General features: G+C 41.9%; 1 protein-coding gene and 1 long non-coding RNA gene across 2 annotated transcripts in view; both read right to left on the minus strand.

Annotated features, from left to right (window-relative positions):
* Positions 1-1,030: 1,030 nt before the first annotated feature.
* The window catches only part of LOC144692388 (uncharacterized), a 274,513-nt gene continuing 248,518 nt past the window's right edge, over positions 1,031-27,025 (minus strand). The window contains exons 2-3 of the long non-coding RNA XR_013579313.1: positions 3,208-5,097; positions 1,031-2,160 (exon numbers count right to left, since the gene is read on the minus strand). This is a non-coding gene — a long non-coding RNA (uncharacterized LOC144692388). The remainder of the gene's footprint in view (positions 2,161-3,207; positions 5,098-27,025) is intronic.
* The window catches only part of cmpk (cytidylate kinase), a 28,138-nt gene continuing 5,904 nt past the window's right edge, over positions 4,792-27,025 (minus strand). Inside the window, exons 3-6 of the mRNA XM_078561168.1 lie at positions 23,642-23,794; positions 8,441-8,517; positions 8,184-8,280; positions 4,792-7,219 (exon numbers count right to left, since the gene is read on the minus strand). Of these exons, the coding sequence (XP_078417294.1) occupies positions 7,178-7,219; positions 8,184-8,280; positions 8,441-8,517; positions 23,642-23,794 (369 nt within the window). The 3' untranslated portion in view covers positions 4,792-7,177. The remainder of the gene's footprint in view (positions 7,220-8,183; positions 8,281-8,440; positions 8,518-23,641; positions 23,795-27,025) is intronic.

The raw sequence follows: 27,025 nt of genomic DNA on the forward strand, positions 1-27,025 counted from the left end.
CATGGTGTTAAGAGGCAAGGTATTAGCATGGATAGAAGATTGGCTGTCTGGCAGGAGGCAGAGATTGGGGATAAGGGTGTCCTTCTCAGGATGGCGGCCGGTGACTAGTGGAGTTCCACAGGGGTCAGTGTTGGGACCACAACTTTTCACTTTTTACATTAATGACCGAGATGAAGGAACTGAGGGCATCCTGGCTAAGTTTGCAGATGATACAAAGATAGGTGGAGGGACAGGTAGTATTGAGGAGGCGGGGAGGCTGCAGAAGGATTTGGACAGGTTAGGAGAATGGGCAAAGAAGTGGCAGATGGAATACAACGTGGGGAAGTGTGAGGTCATGCACTTTGGTGGGAAGAATAGAGGGATGGATTATTTTCTAAATGGAGAGAGAATTCAGAAATCTGGACTGCAAAGGGACTTGGGAGTCCTAGTCCAGGATTCTCTTAAGGTTAACTTGCAGGTTGAGTCGGTAGTTAGGAAGGCAAATGCAATGTTGGCATTTATTTCGAGAGGACTAGAATATAAAAGCAGGGATGTGCTGCTGGGGCTTTATAAGGCTCTGGTCAGACCACATTTAGAATATTTTGAGCAATTTTGGGCCCCGTATCTCAGGAAGGATGTGCTAGCCCTGGAGAGGGTCCAGAGGAGGTTCACGAGAATGATCCCTGGAATGAAAGACTTAACATATGAGGATCGTTTGAGGACTCTGGGTCTATACTTGATGGAGTTTAGAAGGATGAGGGGGGGATCTGATTGAAACTTACAGAATACCGAAAGGCCTGGATAGAGTGGACATGGGGAAGATGTTTCCATTAGTAGGAGAGACTAGAACCCAAGGGCACAGCCTCAGAGTAAAGGGAAGACCTTTTAGAACAGAGATGAGGAGAAACTTCTTTAGCCAGAGAGTGGTGAATCTATGGAATTCATTGCCACAGAAGGCTGTGGAGGCCAGGTCATTGAGTGTATTTAAGACCAAGATAGATAGGTTCTTAATTGGTAAGAGGATCAAAGGTTACAGGGAGAAGGCGGGAGAATGGGGTTGAGAAACTTATCAGCCATGATTGAATGCCAGAGCAGACTCGATGGGCCGATTGGCCTAATTTCTGCTCCTATGTCTTATGGTCACCCCTCCTACCACACCTTTTTTGAACCTCCCCAATCAAATTTCTGCCTTTCCCACTGTACTAAAACAGCCGCAACAAAAGTATGAATGACATTCGGAGTAAAATGTCTATTTTTAATGTGAGTCTACAAATCCGAGCTGCGTTAACAAACCTAGGTTATCTCAATTTCCTGAAGTTTCTTGCAATTCAGTCCTTCTTCATCAGCTACTATATTTGACTGTTACTGTACATCACTGGCACATTCAGCAAGTACAGTAGGAGAGGCAAACATTTCAAAGGCTGATGAGAAAACCATGGTTGAAGGATCACAGACTCCTACAGCCATGAACAACACTGGCAAGACAGTCAGAGCTGCAAAGGTCTGCTACCTGCCCTCAACATTTCTCAGTCTACCGCATGTGCTTGCCTGCCTGTACCGCCAAGAAGCAGTACTACTGAAGCAGTTCATGTTTCCTTGGCCTAACTATTAGTCAGCTCAACTATTTGCTTGCTCAACTCAAATGTCCCACGCCCAAACTGCTTACTTCCTTGCTGAGTATTTTCCAACCCACTAACACACGAGAATGAAAAGTGGAGAAGAGTAAAACAGACTAGGAAGTAAAGAATAAAAGAGTATGAGAAGAGCCAGAAAGTAAGTAAATGAGTAAGAGGAAGCAAGCATTGAAGGAGCTAGAAATCGAAGTGAAGCATAAGAGAGAAATCAAAAAAAGTGAAGCAAAAAGTGGGTGCAAAGCAGGCATTTATTAATCAGCTAAACGGACAAAAATGACCACTGTGCCTTGCTTCCCATTCTGACTGGTTGTTGCTGCCACCACACCTGGAATACTGCTGCAGGTGTTAATTGTTGCAATAGTTTTGTAACATTACCTATGGCAACATTCCATCTTCTGAAGAAGCAGCGGTAAGGAGGCAGGATTGGTGCTGAAGAGTGACGCTGGAGGGAAGTACCAATGAGGAGCTTCTCCCATCACTGCTCTGGTTACTCTGGCAACTCAGATGTTCATCCAGTGCCAGTACTTTTACAGCCCCAGCCTTTAACCTGCCAAAGAAGAAATAACATTAATTTACATGGCCCTTTTAATGTCTTGAGGAAAGTAATGATATGCTTTTTCACTTATTCATTTGTAGTGCAGACAAAAAGAAAACTGCACTTCACAGCCTGCCTGCCCTTCTGCAAGTACATACCATATTCCAATTGACTCCTTGCTTCCTCCTTACCAATCCTCCTGGGATGACATTCTACACTTCCTTCTCACTCAACTATTCACACACGATCCCTGGCATGTTGCTTTCCACCCTCCAGCGTACCTTGGAACTTCAAAAAGATAAGATATGGGGCTGAATTTCACAGTTTGTGGGTGGGGGGAGTGGCGAGAGTCTTCTTTAAAAAAATGTCAGTTGGACTTCTGCCCCTCAGTGGAAATGAAGTTCCACCCAAAAGGGGTGGGAGGATGGGTTTTGGATGCCAAATGGGGTGGCATGAAGGGCAGCCCCCCCAAAGGACATGCCCTTACTATCTGCCTTTTTACCAAGTTTGTTAAAAAAAAAAGCAGCCATTCCATATTCACCCACTTTCCACTGCCCAGTGTTTTATGGCAGTGGAGGCGGATTGAGCACCTTAAGTGGGTAATAATTAGCCACTTAAGCACCTTAATAGGCCTAAGGGCAGGCAGGTTAATAGGCGCCTTACCTACCCGCCATATTATGGGGATTAGATCGGGGCTGGGCAGTAGGCTTGCTGCCCAACATATTTTACAAGCCCCCCCCTACCGAAAACATGCCTGGCGGGAGGCCGTAAAATCCAACGTATGGAGCACATTAGTAAGAGAACTTGACTGAGACCCAGAGACTGAATACAAATAATAGAGTATAGGGGAGAAAAGACATAATGGACATATTGAAACAGATACATTGAAAAAAATGGGATAGACAAAGGCAACAAAAATAAGTCTAAATAAAGTGACTACAATTCAAAGTAATTCATTATACGTGAAATATTTTTGAATGAGATCTGAAGATCATTAATTAAGTCTTCTTTATGTTCCCTTCATGTAGCTGATGAGACCACCGTTCTTCCACGTTTTACCTTTTTATTCATTGTTTTTTCCTGTCGCATCTCCAGACAGGCATGGCTATTGTAGCAGTCGTCTATAGGATTGCTGGGATAGACCCATCCTGTCAATACCTCCTGCTGGGAGTAAGATGGAGACAGTGTGGCAAAGCAACAGCACTCGAAGTATCTGGTATGACACAAAGCCAGTACATGCCCGAAATAGACTCTACTTGTCTAATAAGTAACCATGGTCAACAACTGAGGTAAGAGACAATGCCAAGCTAAAACAAAAAGTTTAATGCAAATGCAAGGAAAAGTAGAAGTCCAGCAGACTGGGAGATGTATAAAAAGCAACAGAAATATACAAGAGATGCAATAAGGGAATATAAAAAAAAATTGGCAAGGGATATCAAAGCTAGAGGCAAAAGTATTTATTAAGAGCAAGAAAGCAGGCAAGACTATAATGGTAATATAAAAAATGGCAATTTGTTGAAAATGCCTTATCTGTTCTCATACTGAAAGGATAAAATATCAGCGATAAAAAGGAACCTAAAAGTAGCGAAGGGGAGGAACATCGTTGACTTAATGGCAATTTAAACATCGTAAGAGAAAATAATGGGGTTTAAGATAAACAAATCTCCTGGGTATGTTGGTTCTCACCCCAGTGTTAAAAGGAATAGGTGAGGAAATTGGAGATTTCTAGATTCAGGGGTTGTGCAAAACTGGGCTATTTTAAGTAGCCTAATCATTCACAAATTCATTGCAACAGGCTATTACAGTGTAAGTATAAGCTTACAATTTACACCACTCAAGCATAGTTTTCAATAAATCTTGATAGCTATCAGCATAAAGGAAATAGCAGGAGCAGATCGTTTATCCACAGTTTTCCAATGGTTGAGCATGGTGGGTAAAAGGGAAGATTTTTTTAAAATAGTGTATATTCATAAAGGAATTCAGGTTTTATTACACATTCTAAAGTATAGGAGATTAAGGAGAGATCAATCACCTAGCAAATCAAAACAAATGTGTTAAAAGTGTATAAAATGGCACTGTACAGGACATGGATCAAATTGCAATCCAGCTAGTCACCAGCCTACAAAGTTCGACTAGTTAAAATTTGAAATACGAAAAAGCTTTTCTTCAAAAGTTGCTTAGTTTGCTTAAATCTAAAGCAATTTGCAAAAGCTCTAGGTAAGTTACATTATTTAATTCAGTTTTATGTACTAATCAAAGATGCAAAAGTTCCAATGTTGAGCTAGGGATAGGAAAACAAATATCAGCCAAAGTTGCCACTCAAGTCTGTTATTCAGTGACTTCCACTAGAAAATGCATGTATGAATGTTGAAACAGGCCATGATGTCTGCTTTCCCCATCAGTCACATCTCTTGTCAATACTCATTTATTTAAGGCCATTCTGGCAAGGTACCCAATGGCCCCTTTCCAGCATCTTCAGAGGACAGAAAACTGACAAAAAATATTGATTCAGCATAATAAACTGGAAGTATGAACATATATTTTAGTACAATCTAAAGCAAAAATATCCTGGATTTAAGCCACTAAAAGCTAATATCATGAGAAAATATGACTTCTCTGCAAACAAAATTTGAAACACTTGAATAGGTAGCCAATTTCTTTAATTGTTTTCATTTGCACTGTTATTACATAAGCAAATGGACCCGAATTCAAGTTAAATTAATTACTCAAGAGTATCAAATGTCAGACTGAATTCTATGGAAAGTATCCAGCCAATGTGTAAAATACGAATTATATGCACTTTTCCCACAGGCTGGAACTTTAAGGTATATGTTTGCTATATGCCATGAAACTTCCTTCTTAATTTGTAACAATGCTTACTCCATCTTCATCTGTAATGAAGCAACATATCCACTTTTATCATGGGCAGGATTTTATAGCCCCTTCTGCCTGGCAGGATTTTATAGCCCCTTCTGCCTGGCAGGATATTACGGTCTCACTGAACTGAATGGAGATTTAAATGGCTTGCCGCATCTGCTGGGGGAGACACGCTGCAGCGGGGCCATAAAATCCTGGCCTATGGAACAACATGTCTATTAAATACAAGACCGGACAAGGTATGATTTTGATTAAGATATATAGCAAAAAGATGACCAACTATCAACAAAACAGAATCTCTTACAATCAAAAAATTGAAACAAGATACTCTGGTAAAGGTCTCTCCTTTAATAATCGGACTTAAATTTCTCAGAATTCAATGCTCAGAATGCCAGCTCAGTGAGTTTAGATAGGAAAGATTTGAATTACAATCATAGTAAACAACTTATCATGATATTTCCAAGCACAAGGATAAAATCAAATAAACATGCTCCAAATACAGAGCGTGCAGTTCAGCATCTGTAAAGGGCAAAGACAAGTTAATATTTCACGTCTAGATCCTTCAATGGAATGTTCTGACAAATGGTGGACAGCTAAAAATGTTAACCGTTTCTCACTTAGATTAGGAGAGATAAACACGAGAGGACATGGTTTTAGGGTGAAAGGGGAAAGGTTTAGGGGGAACATTAGGGGGAACTTCTTCACTCAGAGTGGTGCAAGTGTGGAACGAGCTGCCATCTAACGTGGTAAATGCGGGCTCACTCTTAAGTTTTAAGAATAAATTGGATAGATACATGGATGGGAGAGGTCTGGAGGGTTATGGACTGGGTGCAGGTCAATGGGACTAGCGGAATAATATTTCAGCACAGACTAGAAGGGCCGAATGGCCTGTTTTTCTGTGCTGTAGTGTTCTATGGTTCTATGGTTCTTACAGGTGCTAATTGACCTGCTCTGGATTTCCAGCATTTACAAGTTTATTCTTTGCACATGCACAGTACTTGACAGAAATTTAAGAAAATATCCTTTAGTGTCCTCCTGTACACAAATATTGCAACATAAATATAGTGCAAAACGACATCTGATCCTACTGTGTACTTACACATATCTAATAATCTGAGCATTGACTAGTGAGTAGCAAAGAAATTGTTACTTCAGGCTTTCAAATTGTTCAGCAACAAAATAAAATCTTTCTGCACTGGTTTTCCGGCCATCTATTCCAGATTCAACCATTTTCCCTAAAACATATTCATCCTACAGGACACAGTACTGTAGTGTACATACAAAATTTACATGCTTTGAAGTTCTTAAAAATTCATTTGCAGGGTGTGGGCACTGCCGGCAAGGCCAGTTTTTATTGTTCAACCCTAATTGCTATTGGGAAGAGGGTGATAAGTCTCTTTCTTGAACTGCTACAGTCCATGTGGTGAAGGCACTCACATAGTGCTGTTAGATAGAGTTCTAGGATTTTGACCCAGCAACATTTAGCTATCATATACCGATAAGATAAATTTAATTCCTTGAAATAGACTTTTTTTTTAAAATACATAAATAGATAAACCCAACGACAACAAACACATTTTCAGAGACTACTTTTCCCAATTTAATTTTTCCACCACACAAGAAATATTAAATATTCATGAACAACTTTCCTAAATACAGTACTTCACTTTTTGCGTTCCTTCAAGTTCTATGAAATTGCATTCAGATTTACAAGTGTGGAATAAGTTGGGCATCTAAAAATCAAACCAGGGTCATGTGCATGTAGGTTGATAAATAATACCCATTTGTGTACCAACTGTTTTAAATATGATTATTTGGTATGAGTCATAACTCACTGTTCCTCACGAGTGAGAGTTTGGATATACACCCTTAGGCAAATTATGTTTTACATGAATAATTCTATTCTACAAATGAACTAGTAGGACTGGAAGCAGGATTTTAAAAAAGTAGCCTTTCCTCAATACACTTGACAAAGAATGCTTTCATACAAAAGTAATTGCAAATAATACACTAATGGAAAGATATTTGTACCCATTCAAGGGTTTCTGTTGAAGAAAATATAGTATTGTAAAATAAAGAAAAAGGGTGGAATATAATAGCTATTTCAGCAAGCTAGAAGCATCTGATTTTTCCAACTTCAAGAGCAACCAATTCAGTTTTCGGCATCAAAGATTTTCTGGACATCAACAAAAACCTGAAAGAAATAAATAAAATAAATTCGAAGTTAACATAGAACATTTTCGAACATTGATCATTAAATACATATAAATTTATGGCAATACAATGTTACATCACAGGTCCTTCTATGTAACAGAAAAGGGGGAGGAATTTAGTTAGCCTAAAGAAAACAAACATTTTCTCCTAAAATAAGTACAAACTCATGTTCCATATTAAGGAGCTACTGGGCAAGACTAGAGATCTAGTGGAGAATTTTCACCACCCCCCCCCCCCACCCTGGGGGGGGGGTTTGGGCACGAGCAGGCAGGCGCACAGCCTATCGCCGCCTGCAACTGGCTGTGCGCCGCCATTTTACGTGGGCGGGCCAATTAAGGCCCGCCCAGCGTGACGCGCACCCGGAAGCGCTCAGTGCTACCTATGCGGGCGGGGGGAGGAGGCTGAGTTGGGACCTGCGCTCTTTCATGCATGCACGTGTAAGAGCACAGAAATCTCCCTTAGGCACAGAGCTGCCTCAGGCAGACTATTTTGATTCTTAAAAATTTTAATAAAGGGAAAAAAAATTTAAAGACAAGTCTCCTTATATGGCAGTGTCACATGAGCTGGGACATGTCTATGGATTGTATTAAAAATTTTTATTAATGTTTTAAAACCTTCATGAAACCTCATCCTGCCCATGGATGAGATTTCATGAAAAATGCAAAGGCCGCCTGGGCTCTTCGCCTGCCCGCCAACCTTATGGTTGGACCGGCAGCTATGTTGACTATTTCAATTGGAATTTAAATAGCCTTAATAGGCCTTTGACAGTTTGGCGGGCGCACAGCTGACTCTGGTGTGCTGAACTGAAGATCTGAATGACATGCGGTGACGTTGGGTCGCACGCCCAACGTCACCACGTGTCATTTTACGTGTCGGCGAGCAGGCACTGCCCCCGCTCGCCGACCCGAAGGTTCTGCCCCTAGTTCTAGCTACACATCACATACCTCATCAACAGTTTTGGCTCCATCAACTCTTCTTACTTTCCCTTCTTTCTCATATAGTTCTATAATGGGTTTAGTGGACTGCATATATGTCTGAATTCTGAAAAGAGGAACAATAAAACAAATATAAGATCAAAAGAACAGAAAGACACAATTCTTTATAAACAGAAAAAAAAGAATGAGCAGAGGCACAAAGGGCCAAATGATCTCCAACTATGCTATGAGTTTCTATGATTCTATGAAAGCAAATTGCATTCTACCTTTTCTCCAGACTCATGATGTTGTCATCTGTTCTTCCACTACCTTTTCCTCTTTCAAGGCAACGCTCTATACAGATCTTTGGGAACCAAAAATTGAGAGAAATTAAGTTTAGCTTCCGATAGGACTCAGTATTAAATGACAGAAAAAGAGAAAGAGAAGAGTGAGAGAAAATAAGAAAAAGTAAGACCAAGAGAGACTGGCAGACCAGGCTTTCTGATTCTGTGCTCACCAGTCCATTCAGTATATGTCAGAGGGATTGATGCCGTTCTCTGCAGCACAGAGCGCGAGTCCAGACTGCTGTGTTACTTGCCCGGTGCCAGGGTTTGGGACATCTGATCAGGGCTGGAGAGAGACTTGCAGTGGGAAGGGGAGCACCCAGTTGTTGTGGTCCTTGTTGGGACCAATGACATAGACAGGACATATGAACACATGAGTTAGGAGCAGGAGTGGGCCATTCGACCCCTTGGGCCTGCTCCGCCATTTAATAAGATTATGGCTGATCTGAATGTAGCATCAACTCCGATAACCTCTCACCCCCTTATTAATCAAGGATCTATCTAGTTCTGTCTTAAAAATATTCAAAGACTCTGCTTCCGCTGGCTTTTCAGGAAGAGAGTTCCAAAGATTCTCAATTCTCAGAGGAAAAATTTCTCCTCATCCCTGTCTTAAATGACTTATTTTTAAACAAGTGGCCCGTAGTTCTAGATTCTCCCACAAGAGGAAACATCTTCTCCACATCTACCCTGTCAAGATCCCTCAGAATCTTAAAGGTTTCAATCAATTCACCTCCTACTCTTCTAAACTCCAGTGGATACAAGCCTAACCTGTCCAGCCTTTTCTCATGAGCCTATTCCTGGTATTAGTCTAGTAAGCCTTCTCTGAACTGCTTCTAACACATTTACATCTTTCTTTAAATAGGAGACCAGTACAGTACACAATGCTCCAGTTGTGGTCTCACCAATGCCCTGTACAACTGAAGCATAACCTTCCTATTTTTGTAAATCATTTCCCCTCACAATAAATGTTTATTAGATTTCCTAATTACCTGCTGTACCTGCATACTAACCTTCTGTGATTCTAGGACACCCAGATCCCTTTGAATTTCAGAGCTCTGCAATCTCTCATCATTTAGATAATAAGCTTCATTTTTATTCTTCCTGCCAAAATGAAAGATTTCACATTTGCCCACATTATACTCCATTTGCCAGATCTATGCCCAGCCATTTAACCTATCTATGTCACTTTGTAGCCTCCTTACATCTTCTTCACAATTTACTTTCCTACCCATCTTTGTGTCATCAGCAAATTTAGCAACCATTCCTTTGGTCCCTTCATCCAAGGAGGTTCTGCATAGTCAGTATGAGGAGCTTGGCACCAAATTAAGAAGCAGAACCTCAAAGGTCATAATCTCTGGATTAATACCTGAGCCATGTGCAAACTGGCATAGTGCAAATCAGATTAGGGAGATGAATGCATGGCTCAAAGCCTGGTGTGGGATAAGTGGGTTCCAGTTTGTGGGGCACTGACACCAATACTGGGGAAAGTGGGATCTGTACCGTTGGGACAGTCTACACCTGCACCATGCTGGAACCATTGTTCTTACGAGTCGCATAACTAGGGGAGTGGAGAGAGTTTCAAAATAAGTAGTGGGGGCAAGGATACAAATTTGGGAAGATGTGGTAAATCAAAGAGTAGAGACAAGGCCAAAGAGAAAGGTATTACTACAGGAAATGGAAAACAGACGATGACAACAAGGGAAAGAGAGTACAAACCTAACAGTAAATCAATCGATGAGACTAGAGGTTACAAAAGGAATAAAAGGATAAAACTAAAGGCTCTGTATCTGAATGCACGAAGCATTCGAAACAAAACAGATGAACTGAGAGAGCACATAGAAATAAATAAAGTACGATTTGATAGCCATTACAGACATGGCTGCAGGAGGATATGGATTGGATATGAACATTAAAGGGTACAGGACATTTAGGAAGGAAGCAAGGAAAAGGTGGAGGTGTGGCTATGTAGTTAATGATGGTATTAGCACAATAGAGAGGGATGACCTAAGTTCAGGAAACCAGGATGTGGAAACGGTTTGGGTAGAGATGAGAAATGACAAAGGCAAGAAGTCACTTGTGGAGTCGTGTAGAGGTCCCCCTAATAGTAACCACATGGTAGAATGGAGCATAAAGGAGAAAATAAAGGGAGCTTGTCAGAAAGGCATGGCAATAATTATGGAAGATTTTAATCTACATATAGACTGGAAAAGTCAGATGGGCAAAGATAGCCTAGATGAGGAGTTCACAGAATATTTCCGGGATAGTTTCTTAGAACTGCATGTTCTGCAGCCAACCAGAGAGTAGGTATGGTAGACCTGGTATTGTACAACGAGATGGGATTAATTAATGACCTCATAGTGAAGGCACCCCTAGGTAGCAGCAACCATAATATGCTTGAATTTTACATTCAGTTTGAGGGAGAGAAGAGTGGGTCCGAGACTATGTTTTTAAAATTAAACAAGGGGCAATTATGAGGGTATGAAAGCAGAGCTGGCTAAAGTGAATTGGCAAATTAGATTAAAGGGATAGGTCAATACAGATGCAGTGACAAACATTTAAGGGGCTATTTCAGAACACACAGAATAGATAAATTCCAACAAGTAAGAAAAAGTCCAAGGGACGGACACACCATCCGTGGTTAACTGAAAAGGTTAAAGGTAGCATCAAACTTAAAGAAAAAGTATATAATTGTGCAAAGGCAGGTGGAAGGCCAGAAGATTGGACACAACATAAGCAACAGCAAAGGATGACAAAAAGGTTAATAAGGAGGGAAAAATTACGAGTACAGGAGAAAGCTAAACAGGAATATAAAAACAGATAGTACGAGTTTCTATAAATTTTTTAAAAAGAAATGAGTTAACGAAGTTGGTCCCACAGAAAGTGAGTCTGAAGAATTGACAATGGAAAACGAGGAAATGGCAGATGAACTGAACAGGTATTTTGCATCAGTCTTCACTATAGAGATACAAGTAACATCCAAGAAGCAGCTATAAATCAGGAAATAGAAGGAAGGGAGGAACTCAGGAGAACTACAATCACCAGAGAAGTGGTACTGAGTAAATTGTTGGAGCTGCGGGCTGACAACTGCCTGGGTCCTGATGGACTTCAAAGAACAAAGAAAAGTACAGCACAGGAACAGGCTCTTCGGCCATCCAAGCCTGAGCCGATCATATTGCCTGTCAAACTAAAACATTTTGCGCTTCCGGGGTCCGTATCCCTCTATTCCCTTATTCATGTATTTGTCAAGCTGCCTCTTAAACACCACTATTGTACCTGCTTCCACCACCTCCTCTGGCAGCGAATTCCAGACACTCACTACCCTCTGCGTAAAAAACTTGCCCCATACATCTCCTCTAAAGTTTTCTCCTCTTACCTTAAATCTATGTTCCCTAGTAATTGACTCTTCCACCCTGGGAAAAAGCTTCTGACTATCTACTCTGTCCATGCCACTCATAATTTTGTAAACTTCTATCAAGTCGCCCCTCAATCTCTGTCACTCTGGTGATGCCCTTAAGGGTTCTGCCATTTACTGTATAATTCCTACCTGTATTAGACCTTCCAAAATGCATTATCTCGCATTTGTCTGGATTAAACTCCATCTGCCATTTCTCCACCCAAGTCTCCAACCGATCTATATCCCGATGTATCCTTTGACAATCCTCTTCACTATCTGCAACTCCTCCAACCTTAGTGTCGCCTGCAAACTTACTAATTAGCCCAGTTACATGTTCCTCCAAATCATTTATGTATACTACAAACAGCAAAGGTCCCAGCACTGATCCCTGCGGAACCGTCACTAGTCGGAGCTCTTCATTCAGAAAAGCATCTTTCCACTGCTACCCTCTGTCTTCTATGACCAAGCCAATTCTGTATCAATCTTGCCAGCTCACCTCTGATCCCGTGCGACTTTACCTTCTGTACCAGTCTGCCATGAGGGACCTTGTCAAAGGCCTTACTGAAATCCATGTAAATAACATCCACTGCCCTTCCATCGTCGATCATCTTCCTCAAAAAACTGGATCAAGTTAGTGAGACACGACCTCCCCTTCACAAAACCATGCTGCCTCTCACCAATACACACATTTGCTTCCAAATGGTAGTAAATCCTGTCACGAAGAATCTTCTCCAATAATTTCCCTACCACTGATGTTAGGCTCACCGGCCTGTAAATTCCTGGATTATCCCTGCTACCCTTATTAAACAATGGAACAACATTGGCCATTCTCCAGTCCTCTGGGACCTCACCCGTAGCCAGTGAGGATACAATATCAAGGCCCCAGCAATCTCCTCCCTTGCCTCCGTCAGTACTCTGGGGTAGATCCCATCTGGCCCTGGGGACTTATCCACCTTAATATTTTTCAAGACGCCTAACGCCTCCTCTTTTTTGATCTCAACATGATCCAGGCTACCTACACACTCTCCCTTAGACAAATCGACCACTGAGTCCTTCTCTTTGGTGAATACTGATGAGAAATACTCATTTAGTATCTCTCCCATTTCTTCTGGTTCCATACACAGATTCCCACCTCTGTCCCTGAGTGGGCCTGCCCTTTCCCTGGCTACCCTCTTGCTTTTTACATATGTATAAAAGGCCTTGGGATTTTCCTTAATCCTGGTTGCCAATAACTTTTTATGACCCCTTTTAGCCCTCCTGACTCCTTGCTTAAGTTTCTTCCTACTTTCCTAATATTCTCCATGGGCTTCATCTGTTCCCAGCCTTCTAGCCCTTACGAATGCTTCCCTTTTCTTTTTGACTAATCTCACAATAACCTTCGTTATCCAAGGTTCCTGAAACTTGCCATACTTTTCCTTCATCCTAGCAGGAACATGCTGGTCCTGAATTCTTATCAACTGACGTTTGAAAGCCTCCCACATGTCAGTTGTTGATTTGCTCTCAAACACCCGCCTCCAGTCTAGATTCCTCAGTTCCTGCCTAATATTGTTATAATTAGCTTTCCCCCAACTAAGCACCTTAACCCGAGGACTCCTGTTATCCTTATCCACCAGTACCTTGAAACTTAACGAATTATGGTCACTTTTCCCGAAATGCTCCCCTACTGAAACTTCGACCACCTGGCCAGTTCATTCCCTAATACCAGGTCCAGTATTGCCCCTTCCCTAGTCCTCCTGGATGCACCTTACAAATTCTGCACCATCCAAAATCCTAGCACTAAGTGATTCCCAGTCAATATAGGGAAAGTTAAAACCACCCACCACAACAACCCTATTGCTTTTACATCTTTCCAAAATCTGCCTACATAGCTGTTCCTCAATCTCCCGCCGGTAATTGGGAGGCCTATAGTAAGCCCCCAACATTGTGACTGCATCCTTCCTATTCCGAAGCTCTACCCATATTGCCTCGCTACATGAGCCCTCCGAGGTGTCCTCCTGTTGTACAGCTGTGATATTCTCCTTAACCAGCAGTGCAACTCCCCCACCTCTTCTACATCCCTCTCTATCCTGCCTGAAACATCTAAATCCTGAAACGTTTATCTGCCAATCCTGTCCATCCTTCAACCAAGTCTCTGTAGTAGGAATAACATCATAGTCCCAAGTACTAATCCAAGCTCTAAGCTCATCTGCCTTGCCTGTTATACTTCTCACATTGAAACAAATGCATTTCAGACCCCCAGTCCCACTGTGTTCAGTAATTTCTCCCTGCCTGCTCTTCCTCTTAGTCCTACTGGCCATATTCACTAGTTCCCAGTCATTTATTTCACCTGCTGGCCTATTGCGCTGGGTCCCACCCCCCTGCCATACTAGTTTAAACCCTCCCGAGTGACACTAGCAAACATTGCAGCCAGGATATTGGTGCCCCTTCAGTTTAGATGCAACCCATCCTTCTTGTACAGGTCCCAGGAAGAGATCCCAATGATTCAGATATCGGAAACCCTCCGTCCTGCACCATCTGTACAGCCATGTGTTTAGCTGCACTATCTTCCTATTTCTAGCCTCACTGGCACATGGCACAGGGAGTAATCCTGAGATTACAACCGTGGAGGTCCTGTTTTTTAAACTTTCTGCCTAGCTTCATCCTAGGGTCTTAAAAGAAGTGACTAGTGAGATAGTTGATGCATCGGTTTTAATTTGCTGAAACTCCCGAGATTGGGCAAGGTCCCATCAGAGCTCCATTATTCAAAAAGGGAGGGAGGGAGAAAGTGGGAAACTACAGGCCAGTTAGCTTAACATCTGTCATAGGGAAAATGTTAGAAGCTAATATTAAATAAGCTATAGCAGGGCACTTGGATAAGTTCAAGGCAATCAGGCAGAGTCAACATGGTTTTATGAAAGGGAAATCACGTTTAACCAACTTATTGGAGTTCTTGAGGAAGTAACATGTGCTGTGGATAAAGGTGGGTGTATTGTACTTAGATTTCCAGAAGGCATTTGATAAAGTGCCACATCAAAGGTTATTGCGGAAAATAAAAGCTCATGGTATAGGGCATAACATATTGGCATGGATAGAATACTGGCTGGCTAACAGAAGCACAGAGTAGGCATAAATGGGTCTTTTCAGGTTGTAACAAGTGGCGTGCCACAGTGATCACATTGCTGGGACCTCAATTGTTTACAATTTATATAAATTACTTGGATGAAGGAATGGATGGGATGGTTGCCAGATTGGCTGATGACACAAGGATAGGTAGGAAAGTAATTTGTGAAGAGGACATAAGGAGGCTACAAAAACTTATACATAGGTTAAGTGAGTGGGCAAAGATCTGGCAAATAGAGCATAATATGGGAAAATGTGAAATTATCCATTTTGGCAGGAAGAATAAAAGAGAGGCATATTATCTAAATGGTGAGAGATTGTAGAGCTCTGAGATGCAGAGGGATCTAAGTGTCTTAGTCCATGAATTTCAGGTACAGCAAGTAATTAGATTTGGAGTAGAAGTGGGCTCCGCAATTCAATGAGATCATGCTTGATTTGATAATCCTCAACTCCACTTTCCTGCCTTTTCCCCATAACCCTTGAATCCCTTACTGATTAAATATCTGTCTATCTCTGCCTTGAAAATACTTAATGATCCAGCAGCAAAGAATTCCACAGATTCACTATCCTCTGAAAGAATAAATTTCTCCTCATCTCTGTCTTAAATGGGCGGCCCCTTACCCTTACTCTGACATTATGCCCTCTTGTCCTAGACTCTCCCACAAGGGGAAACAACCTCTCAGCATCTACTCTGTCAAGCCCCCTAAGAATCTTATGTGTTTCAGTAAGGTCGCCTCTCATTCTTCTAAACTACAAAGAGTAGTCCAATCTACTCAACCTCTCCTCATAAGAAAATCCCTCCATACCTGGGATCAATCTAGTGAAACTTCTCTGGACTGCCTCCAATGCCAGTATATCTTTCCTTAGATAAGGGGACCAAAACTGCTCACAGTATTCTAGGTATGGTCTAACTAGTGTCTTGTATAGTTTTAGCAAGACTTCCCTATTTTTATACTCCATTCCCTTTGAAATAAAGGCCAACATTCCATTTGCCTTCCCCATTACCTGCTGAACTTGTATGCTAGCTTTTTGTGATTCATGCACCAGGACCTCCAAATCCCTCAGTGTTGCAGCTTTCTTCAGACTTTCTCTATTTAAATAATAGTCAGTTCTTCTTCTTCCTGCCAAAGTGCATAACCTTGAATTTCCTCACATTATATTCCATCTGCCAAGTTTGTGCCCACTCACTTAACCTGTCTATATCCCTCTGCAGACTGTGTCATCCTCACCACTTGCCTTCTCACCTATTTTTTGTGTCATCCGCAAACTTGGTGATAGTATATTCATTTTCCTCATCAAAGTCAAGTCATTAATATATATTGTAAATAATTGTGACCCCAGCACTGATCCCTGTGGCACTTCACTAGTTACAGGTTGCCGCCCCCCTTATCCCAACTCTCCATCTTTTATTAGTTAGCTAATCCTCTATCCATAATAATATACTACCCCCAACACCATGGGCTTTTATCTTATTAATTAGCCTTATGTGCGGTGCCTTATCCAACGTCTTTTGGAAATCCAAATATATTACATCTACTGGTTCTCCTTTATTCATCCTGCTTATTAACTCCTCAAAGAACTCTGATAAATGTGTCATGCATGGTTTCCCCTTCATAAAGCCATGCCGACTCGGCTTGATTATATTATGGATTTCTAAATGCTCTGCTATTACATTCTTTATAATAGACTCCAACATTTTCACAACGATAGATGTTAAGTTAACTGGCCTATAGTTACCCATTTTTTTGTCCCCCTCCCTTTTTGAATAAGCGTGTTACATTGGCAGTTTGCCAATCCTCTGGGGCTTTTCCAGAATCTAAGGATTCTTGGAGGATGACTACCAAGACATATATCTCTGTAGCTACTTCCTTTAATATCCTAGAATGCAACCCACCAGATCCAGGGGCCTTATCGGCCTTTAGCCTCATTAGTTTCCCTAGTACTTTTTCTCTAGTGATAGTCACTGCATTTATTTCTCCCCCCCGCCTTTTGCCCCTTGATTATTTAATATTTTTGGAACGCTACTAGTGTCTTCTACCATGAAGACTGATGCAAAGTATTTATTCAACTCCTCTGCCATTTCCTGGTTCCCCATTATTATTTCTCCAGCCTCATTCTTTAAGAGGCCTATATTCACTTTGACCTCTCTCTTCCTTTTCATATATTTAAAGAAGCTCTTACTGTCCATTTTTATATTACTTGTTAGGTTACCCTCAAAGTTTATTTGCTCCCTCTTTATTATTTTTTGGTCATCTTTTGTTGGTTTTTAAAACTTTCCCAATCCTCTGGCTTACCACTAATCTTTGCCACATTATATGTTTTTTCTTTCAGTTTAATACTATCCTTGGCTTCCTTGGTTAACCATGGTTGGTTTATCCCCTTTCTAGAATCCTTCATCCTCACTGGGGTGTATCTTTGCTGCGAGTCATGAACTATTTTCTTAAACGTCTGCCACTGTTCAGCAACTGTCTTTTCTGCTAAACTCCTTTCCCAGTCCACTCCAGCCAATTCTGCCCTCATTCCTTTAATTACCCTTAGTTAAGTTAATAGAATGTGATCATTTATTGCGAGGGGAATGGAATACAAAAGTAGGGAGCTTATGCTTCAGTTATACAGAGTACACGTGAGACCACATCTGGAGTATTGTGTACAGTATTGGTCACCTTAAGGAAGGATATAAATGCATTGGAAGCAGTTCAGAGAAGGTTTACCAGACTAACACCTGGAATGGGCGCGTTGTCTTATGAGGAAAGGTTGGACAGGCTAGGCTTATATCCGCTGGAGTTTAGAAGAGTAAGAGGCGACTTGATTTAAACATATAAGATCCTGAGGGGAATTGACAGAGTGGATGTGGAGAGGATGTTTCCTCTTGTGGGAGAATCTAGAACTAAGGGTCACTCTTTAAAAAGAAGGGGTTGCCCATTTAAAATAGAGATGAGGCAACATTTCTTCTCTCAGAGGATTGTGAGTCTTTTGAACTCGCTTTCCGTAAAGACGGTTGAAACAGAGTCTTTGAATATTTTTAAGGCAGAGGTGGATATATTATTGGTAAGCAAGGGGGGTGATAGGTTATCAGGGGTAGGCAGGATACAGATTTAAAGTTACTATCAGATCAGCCATGATCTTATCAAATGGCAGAGCAGGCTCGAGGGGCCGAATGGTCTACTCCTGCTCCTTGTTCATATGTCATTTGAATGAGTGGAAGATGGCAAGCTGGTGAACACAGACGCAGAAAATGCTGGCTGCAGAGATAAACAATGCCAAAAACACAGGTCGATGCTATGTGGATTTGAACATGGGTTTCAGGAGGTTTGTTTTCATTCTTTCATGGGATTTTGGCATTGCTGGCAAGGCCAGCATTTGTTCCCATCCCTAAATGCCCTTGAATGGAGTGGCTTGCTGGGCCATTTCAAAGGGCAATTAAGAATCCTACTTTGCTATGGATCTGGAGTCACATATGGACCAGATCAAATAAGGATGGAAGATTTCCCTCCCTAAAGGACATTAGTAAAGGACATTTATGACGATCAATGATAATTTCATGGCATCATTACAGAGACTAGATTTCATTTCCAGATTTTAAAAAAATAATTAATTGATCCTAAATCCACCAGTTGTGGTGGGTTTTGAACCCATGTCCCTAGGGTATTAGCCTAAGCCTCTGAATTACTAGTCCAGTGATATTACCACTATGCACTATTTCCCCTTTGACTGATATTTAAATTGCTTCTTTCAGTCACCTTTTTAAATTAAATTACTTTAGCAGAATACATTACAAAGCCTAGTTTTCAATTTCATAATGAGGACTATTTCATACTAACACACGAGGGGAGAGGGACAAAATATATATCAATTGTCAGCGTAACATTAGATGGCATAACCTTGTACATAGTCCTCCTAAACCACTAGGAATGCTAATTCCCAGAAGAGGCAAATAAAGTGCTGGATTGCAGAAAAAAAACCGGAAGAATTTGTTCTAAGTCTACAAGGGAGTCAAGAAAGCTCCAGAAGACCCATGGCTACATATGGCACATCAGTTGGCGAATGTACCCAACCCACTCGCCTCTCCAGTACATACAACCTGTCCTCTTCCCTCTGAAACTTGTCAAGTTGTTTCTTAAAGAACTACAGTGTGCCACCAATACACAAATTGAACACAATGTCTTAAGTGTTTCAGTTTATTTCTGAAAAGGTTTAAGTCTTTACACTAAGAGCGGGATTTTCCAGCCCCACCCTCCATTGGAATTGTCCAGTCCCGCTGAAAGTGAATGGACTTTTGACTGAGCTACTGCATCCCCTGCAGTGGATCCCACAATGATGAGGCCTGAAAATCCCAGCCTAACTATTATGCCTAACCTACAGTATAAGGTATTATAGTTAACATAATGGCCTTAGTTCGCTGTTATTACTGCTGTAAAATCATCAGCTGTGACCGCTGTTACTCCTCAAACTGACACCAACCTTTGCAGTCTGCATTGTTAAAAGTGGAAATCCAGATGTTGCTCATTAGTGAATCTATGTTTTGTCAGAGGGTGCGCTGCTGAGGCCGCCCAGAACGCATCAATTAAAAATTTACAAAGTGACAAGAATTTCCACGCTTACACTTAGTTTCAATATAAAAACTCTTGAAAAAGTTACACTGTATTGATGAGGTGTAGCTGGGTTTTTAAGCAATGCACTAAGTTCACTCACTGGCCCTGAAGGAATAATTTTATATTTGTTGAATGTCAAATTTCATCACATCTATTCAATCTATTCAAAATAATTAATTTAAATATTCATGATATTTAAGCTATTACCTTAATCTCATGTGCATATTTCAATCATTTATTTCATTCCTGTAAAATCTAAAATTAAAAATGAAGGAATTCAGAGGCTGTTACTTTCTGGTTTGCTGTCTGTTGCTTACCCTGCTTGATCACATAATTGCTGCTAGAATCCTGAAAATCCCCTTGACTTGGCAACAGATTCTAACTTTTTTTTATTTGCTCATGAGACATGAGCATTGCTGGTAAGACCAGCATTTATTGCTCATCCCCAATTGTCCTAGAACTGCTGCAGTTCATGTAGTGTAGGTACACCCAAATTGGGGTTAGGGAGACAATTCCAGGATTTTGACCCAACAACAGTGAAGAAACAGCGATATAGTTCCAAATGAGAATGATGTGTGACTTGGAGGGGAACTTGCAGGCAGTGTTGTCCCCATGCACCTGCTGCCCTTTCAGGTGTGGAATGTACAGTCAAACTAGCATTGATGAATTTTTGCTGTCCATCTTGTGGATGCTACATGTTGCAGCCACTGTGCCTTTCTGATAGAAGGAGCGAAGGTTTAAGGTGGTGGATGGGATGCCAGTTAAGCAAGCTGATTTGCCTTCAATGGACCTGTGTGTATATGTGCATAAGTCACTGAAGGTGACAGAATTGATTGAGAGAGTGGTTAATAAAGCATACAGTATCCTTGGCTTTATTAATTGGTGCACCGAGTACAAGGGCAAAGAGTTTATGTTGAACTTGTATAAGACATTAGTTCAACTTCAGCTGAAGTGTTGCATCCAGTTCTGGGCGCTGCACTTTAGAAAAGATGCAAAGGCATTGGAGAGTGTGCAGAAAAAGGTTCATAAGAATGGTTCCAGGGATGAAGAGCTTCAGTTATGTAGATTGGAGAAGCTGGGACTGTCTTCCTTGAAGAGAAGGTTGAGAGGAAATTTGATAGAGGTATTCAAAATCAAGGAGGGTCTGGACAGAGTAGATAAAGGGAAACGGTTCCTATTCGTGAAAGGATCGAGAATGAGAGGACACAGGATTAAAGTAATTGGCAAAAGAAGCAAAAGCAACACAAGAAAATACTTTTTCACACAGCAAGTGGTTAGGATCTGGAATGTACTGCCTGAGAGTATAGTGAAGGCAGGTTCAATCAAAGCATTCAAAAGAGAATTAGACTGTTATCTAAAAAGGAAGAATGTGCAGGGTTACAGGAAGGCGGTGGAGAAAGGTACTAGGCACTTTTAAAAAATTCATTCATGGGATGTGGGCGTCGCTGGCTAGACCAGCATTTATTGCCCATCCCTAATTGCCCTTGAGAAGGTGGTGGTGAGCTGCCTTCTTGAACCGCTACAGTCCATGTGCTGTAGGTACGCCAACAGTGCTGTTAGGGAGGGATGAAGTTCCAGGATTTTGACCCAGCAACAGTGAAGGAACGGTGATATTTTTTCCAAGTTAGGAGGGTGAGAGGCTTGGAGGGGAACATCCAGACCATGGAGTTCCCATGTGTCTGCTGCCCTTGTCCTTCTGGCTGGTAGCGGTCGTGGGTTTGTAAGCTTCTGCCTAAGGAGACTTGGTGAATTCCTGCAATACATCTTGTAGGTGATGCACATTGCTGCCACTGAGAGTCGGTGGTGGGGAGAGTGAATGTTTTTGGATGGGGTGCCAATCAAGTGGGCTGCTTTTTCCTTTATGGTGTCAAGCTTCTTGAATGTTGTTGGAGCTGCACTCATCCAGGCAAGTGGAGAGTATTCTATCACACTCCTGACTTGCGCCTTGCAGATGGTAGACAGGCTTTTGTGGAGTCAGGAGGCGAGTTACTCACCACAGGATTCCTAGCCAAAACAAAAACAGAATTACTTGGAAAAACCCTTGAAGGGTCATGAGGACTCGAAACGTCAACTCTTTTCTTCTCCGCTGATGCTGCCAGACCTGCTGAGTTTTTCCAAGTAATTCTGTTTTTGTTTTGGATTTCCAGCATCCGCAGTGGTTTTTTGTTTTTAATCACAGGATTCCTAGCCTCTGGCCTGCTTTTGTAGGCACAGTATTTATATGGCTAGTCCAGTTCAGTTTCTGGTCAATGGTAAGCTCCCCAGGATGTTGATAGTGGGGGATTCAGCAATGGTAATGCCACCGAATGTCAAGGGGCGATGGTTAAATTTTCTCTTGTTGGAGATAGTCATTGCCTGGGCACTAGTGTGGCGCAAATGTTACTTGCCGCTTGTCAGCCCAAGCCTGGATATTGTCCAAGTCTTGCTGCATTTGGGCACAGACTTCTTCAGTATCTGAGGAGTCCCAAATGGTGCTGAATATTGTGCAATCATCAGTGAACATCCCCACTTCTGACCTTATGATGGAAGGAAGGTCATTGATGAAACAACTGAAGATGGTTGGGCCTCGGACGCTACCCTGAGGAACTCCTGCAATGATGTCCTAGAACGGAGCTGATTGACCTCCAACAACCACAATCATTTTCCTTTGTGCTAGGTATGGCTCCAAAGAGCAGTGAGTTTTCCCCCGTTTCCCATTGACTCCAGTTTTGCTAGGGCTCCTTAATGCCACACTCAGTCAAGTTTCCTTGATGTCAGGGCAGTGACTCTCACCTCACCTCTGGAGTTCCGCTCTTTTGTCCGTATGGCTGGTCCAGTTAAGTTTCTAGTCAATGGTGGCCCCCAGGATGTTGATGTTGGGGGATCCAGCGATGGTAATACATTGAATATCAAGGAAAGATGCTCAGATTCTCGCTTGTTGAAGACAGTCATTGCCTGGACTTACATGGCAAAAATATTACTTGCTACTTATCAGGCCAAGCCTGAATTTTGTCCAGGCCTTGCTGCAAACACACATGGACTGCTTCAGTATCTGAGGAGTTGCGAATTGTGCTAGACACTGCACAATTATCAGTGAACATCCCCACTCTAGACCTTATGATGGAAGGAAGGTCATTGATGGAGCAGCTGAGAATGGTTGGGCCTACAATGCTGCCCTGAGGACCTTCTGCTGTGATGTTCTGGAGCTGAGAAGATTGGCTTCCAACAATCACCACCAAGTTCCTTTGTGTTAGGTATGACTCCAACTAATGAAGAGTTTTCCCCATGGTTCCCATTGACTCCAGTTTTGCTAAAACTCCGAAATGCCGCACCCAGTCAAATGCTACCTTGATGTAAAGGGAAGTAATTCTCAACTCAACTCTTTATCCATGTTTGGACCCAGGCTGTAATGAAGACTGGAGCTGAGTAACCCTGGCAGAACCCAAACTGAGCATCAGTAAACAGGTTATTCTGAGTAGGTGCCACTTGATAGAATGTGTTGGCAACAGTGCTATTACTTAGCCGATGATAGAGTAGACTGGTAATTAGCCAGATTGGATTTGTCCAGCTTTTGTGGACAGGAAATAGCAAGGCAACTTTTCACAATGTTGGGAAACAATGTTTGTTTGTGTTGTAGATGTACTTGAACAGTATGGTTAAAGGCCTGGCTAGTTCTGGAGCACAAGTCTTTAGTACTATTGCAAGCATGTTGTTAGGGCTCATTGCCTTTGCTCTATCTAGTGCATTGGGAAAGGGGAAATCGTTCTTTTGAGATCACCAGATCTTTGTGGGCAGCTTTCTTCAAGAGCAGCAGCGAGCACCGATGTTTTGTCTCTAACTGCAAAATCCAGCCCAAGGTATTTCAGATGATTAGTACAGGACTATTACCACAGATGTTGTGTTTATATTTGTTTAGAAAATGTTTAGAAAATACTACTGGAAACATAGAATACACCAAATTTACTCTCATGACATTCCTCTGCCTACTTAAGCAGCAGCTTTAGCATTCATCCACTGAAAGTGATTCTGAGGGTCATTCTGAGGGTTTTTTTACCCTGACAGAAATGTCCATTCAATTACCTCATTGCTACAATCGAAGAAAAGGACAAATTTCACATCAGCATCTTTATCCATTTTCTTGTTCCAACCATCAAGGTTATCCGTATTTCTCGGAAATCCATCAATGAGAAACTTGTTCTTCATGGCATCTTGTGCCATTGTCTCCTCCATTGCCTGCAAAATAAGCCAGAAATATAATGCCAACATTTTGTTGAATTAAATTCCTGCAAGCTTTTTTAAATATTAAACTAATATCAAAACGATATTAAGTGGGGTCACGTCAATTGGACAGTTAGACAGGATTTCAGAAAAGTGTTAAAATGGAATTAATTGGGAAAATCCAAACATTGAATGGAGATCTTCATTGGGTCAAACAATCAGTATCAGATCAAAATCATGTCTGCCCAGGAGTGATGGACAGAGCTTCAAAATATTTAGCAAGATTCTTTCATTGTTTAACTACAAAGAAAATGTAATTCAAACAGTCATTTGGTAGTACAGGACTTGAATTTTGCTGAAAAGGGAGACATGTTGCCAAAGGTTTTTGTCTTGTACTCATCAGGTCAAATGATGTCAAATGATCACAACAATTTATACTTCAGGAGAAAAAGGTGATGATTGGTTTGCAAGTCGACTTGGATACGCTGAGGTGTTGCCATGGATAAAACTACAGGGAACTGTAGGCTCCTCAAGCTCCCGGGTAATTGAAAAAGGCGCAAAGCTTGAACACATTCCCCTTGTTTGCAGAGAATGGGTCCCTGCACATGAACATTCCCTTCCTCAATTGTATGCTGCTTTCAGCAAGTGCAATGAGCCACGTTACAAGCCCAATCATCTCAAATTGGCTGCTAGTATATCCATCAGCACACTTAGGACTGCTCAGTATGTGCCGGCCAAACACGGAACCATATCCAACAATGGATGTTCCATTCTGAGCCCTGCAAACGCAGGCCAGCCAAGCACAGCCTGTACTCCACCCACCATGAACAACCAAAGGAACACGCTGTCCGACCAGACCAGTCAACCACTTCAGTTGCTTGTGGTGGGTCGAGTGCACGCCATGCTCAGCTAGCCCGCGCTCACAGGGCCCAGAACAAATGCCTGCAGTTGGATGTGCTTCCACGGTTGGGTAGCACTTGTTGAACAGTCCTGAGTGTGCTCATTGGCTACACTAGCAGCTAATTTGAGATTGTTGATCAAGCTCATGGCATGCGTCATTTGCACTTGCTGGAAGTGACATACTTTCATACACAGCGACCCATTCTCTGCAAACAAGGGGAATATTCATACAGAGTGACTCATTCTCTGCAAACATATGGTCAAGCTTTGTGTTTTTTTTTTCAAATTTCTTGGAGCTTGTGGAGCCTATAGTTCCCTGCTGCTTTCTCCATGGCAATGCCAATTTGCCAACCAATCAGTACACTTTTCTCCTCTAATATAAATTGTTGTGATCGTTTGAAACATATTCTTGTGTTTGTCCTGATGAGTGCAAGACAAAAAGCTGCAGCAAAATGTACCTCTTTTCGGCAATAAAACATAATTCTTAAAGTAAACAAGAACAAGAATATACACCCTTAACATAATCTGCATGAGTATAATTCTGCCACTATTAGACTATAAGACATAGGAGCAGAAATTAGGCCAATCGGCCCATCGAGTCTGCTCCGGCATTCAATCATGGCTGATAAGTTTCTCAACCCCATTCTCCCGCCTTCTCCCTGTAACCTTTGATCCCCTTACCAATCAAGAACCTATCTATCTCGGTCTTAAATACACTCAATGACCTGGCCTCCACAGCCTTCTGTGGCAATGAATTCCATAGATTCACCACTCTCTGGCTAAAGAAGTTTCTCCTCATCTCTGTTCTAAAAGGTCTTCCCTTTACTCTGAGGCTGTGCCCCGGTCCTAGTCTCTCCTACTAATGGAAACATCTTCCCCATGTCCACTCTATCCAGGCCTTTCAGTATTCTGTAAGTTTCAATCAGATCCCCCCATATCCTTCTAATCTCCATCGAGTATAGACCCAGAGTCCTCAAACGATCCTCATATGTTAAGCCTTTCATTCCAGGGATCATTCTCGTGAACCTCCTCTGGACCCTCTCCAGGGCCAGAACATCCTTCCTGAGATACGGGGCCCAAAATTGCTCACAATATTCTAAATGTGGTCTGACCAGAGCCTTATAAAGTCTCAGTAGCACACCCCTGCTTTTATATTCTAGTCCTCTCGAAATAAATGCCAACATTGCATTTGCCTTCCTAACCACCGACTCAACCTGCAAGTTAACCTTAAGAGAATCCTGGACTAGGACTCCCAAGTCCCTTTGCACTCCAGACTTCTGAATTCTCTCCCCATTTAGAAAATAGTCTATGCCTCTATTCTTCCTACCAAAGTGCATGACCTCACACTTCCCCACATTGTATTCCATCTGCCACTTCTTTGCCCATTCTCCTAACCTGTCCAAATCCTTCTACAGCCTCCCCGCCTCCTCAATAATACCTGTCCTTCCACCTATCTTTGTATCATCTGCAAACTTAGCCAGGATGCCCTCAGTTCCTTCATCTAGATCATTAATGTATAAAGTGAAAAGTTGTGGTCCCAACACTGACCCCTGCGGAACTCCACTAGTCACTGGCCGCCATCCTGAGAAGGACACCCTTATCCCCACTCTCTGCCTCCTGCCAGACAGCCAATCTTCTATCCATGCTAGTACCTTGCCTCTTAACACCATGGGCTCTTATCTTACTGAGCAGCCTCCTGTGCGGCACCTTGTCAAAGGCCTTCTGGAAGTCCAAGTAGATAAGATTCATTGGCTCTCTTTTGTCTAACCTACTCGTTACCTCCTCAAAGAATTCTAACAGATTTGTCAGGCATGATCTCCCCTTGATGAAACCATGCTGACTTTGCCCGATTTTACCATGCACTTCCAAGTATTCTGAAATCTCAACCTTAATAATGGACTCTAAAATCTTACCAATGACCGAGGTCAGGCTAATCGGCCTGTAATTTCCCGTCTTTTGCCTCACTCCCTTCTTAAACAGGGGGGTTACATTAAGGTAACTGGTTAATTACCAGGCTGGTGCCTCTGATGCAATATAAAAAGGGAGTGGCAGCATTGCTACTTATATTTAACTTAAAAATTCCTGAAGAATGAAGTCTGCAATGGGCATATACTTAGTTTGATGAGTCATAAACGATATCCGGACATGGAAGAACACTATTAGATCAGTATTGATTGTAGAGCACAGTCAAGATACCAGATGAAGTAATAAGGTTGTATAACAAATTACATCTTTAGGGCCCACTGTATATTTTGCAAAGTACGTACTCATACTACAATTGTTTCAGTACACTTTCTTGGGAAGAGATGGCAGTTAAGTAAAATAGACATTGTATGACAGTTATGA

This window comes from Cetorhinus maximus, chromosome 17 (genome assembly GCF_964194155.1).
Source record: "Cetorhinus maximus chromosome 17, sCetMax3.hap1.1, whole genome shotgun sequence".
Taxonomy (NCBI): Eukaryota; Metazoa; Chordata; class Chondrichthyes; order Lamniformes; family Cetorhinidae; genus Cetorhinus; species Cetorhinus maximus.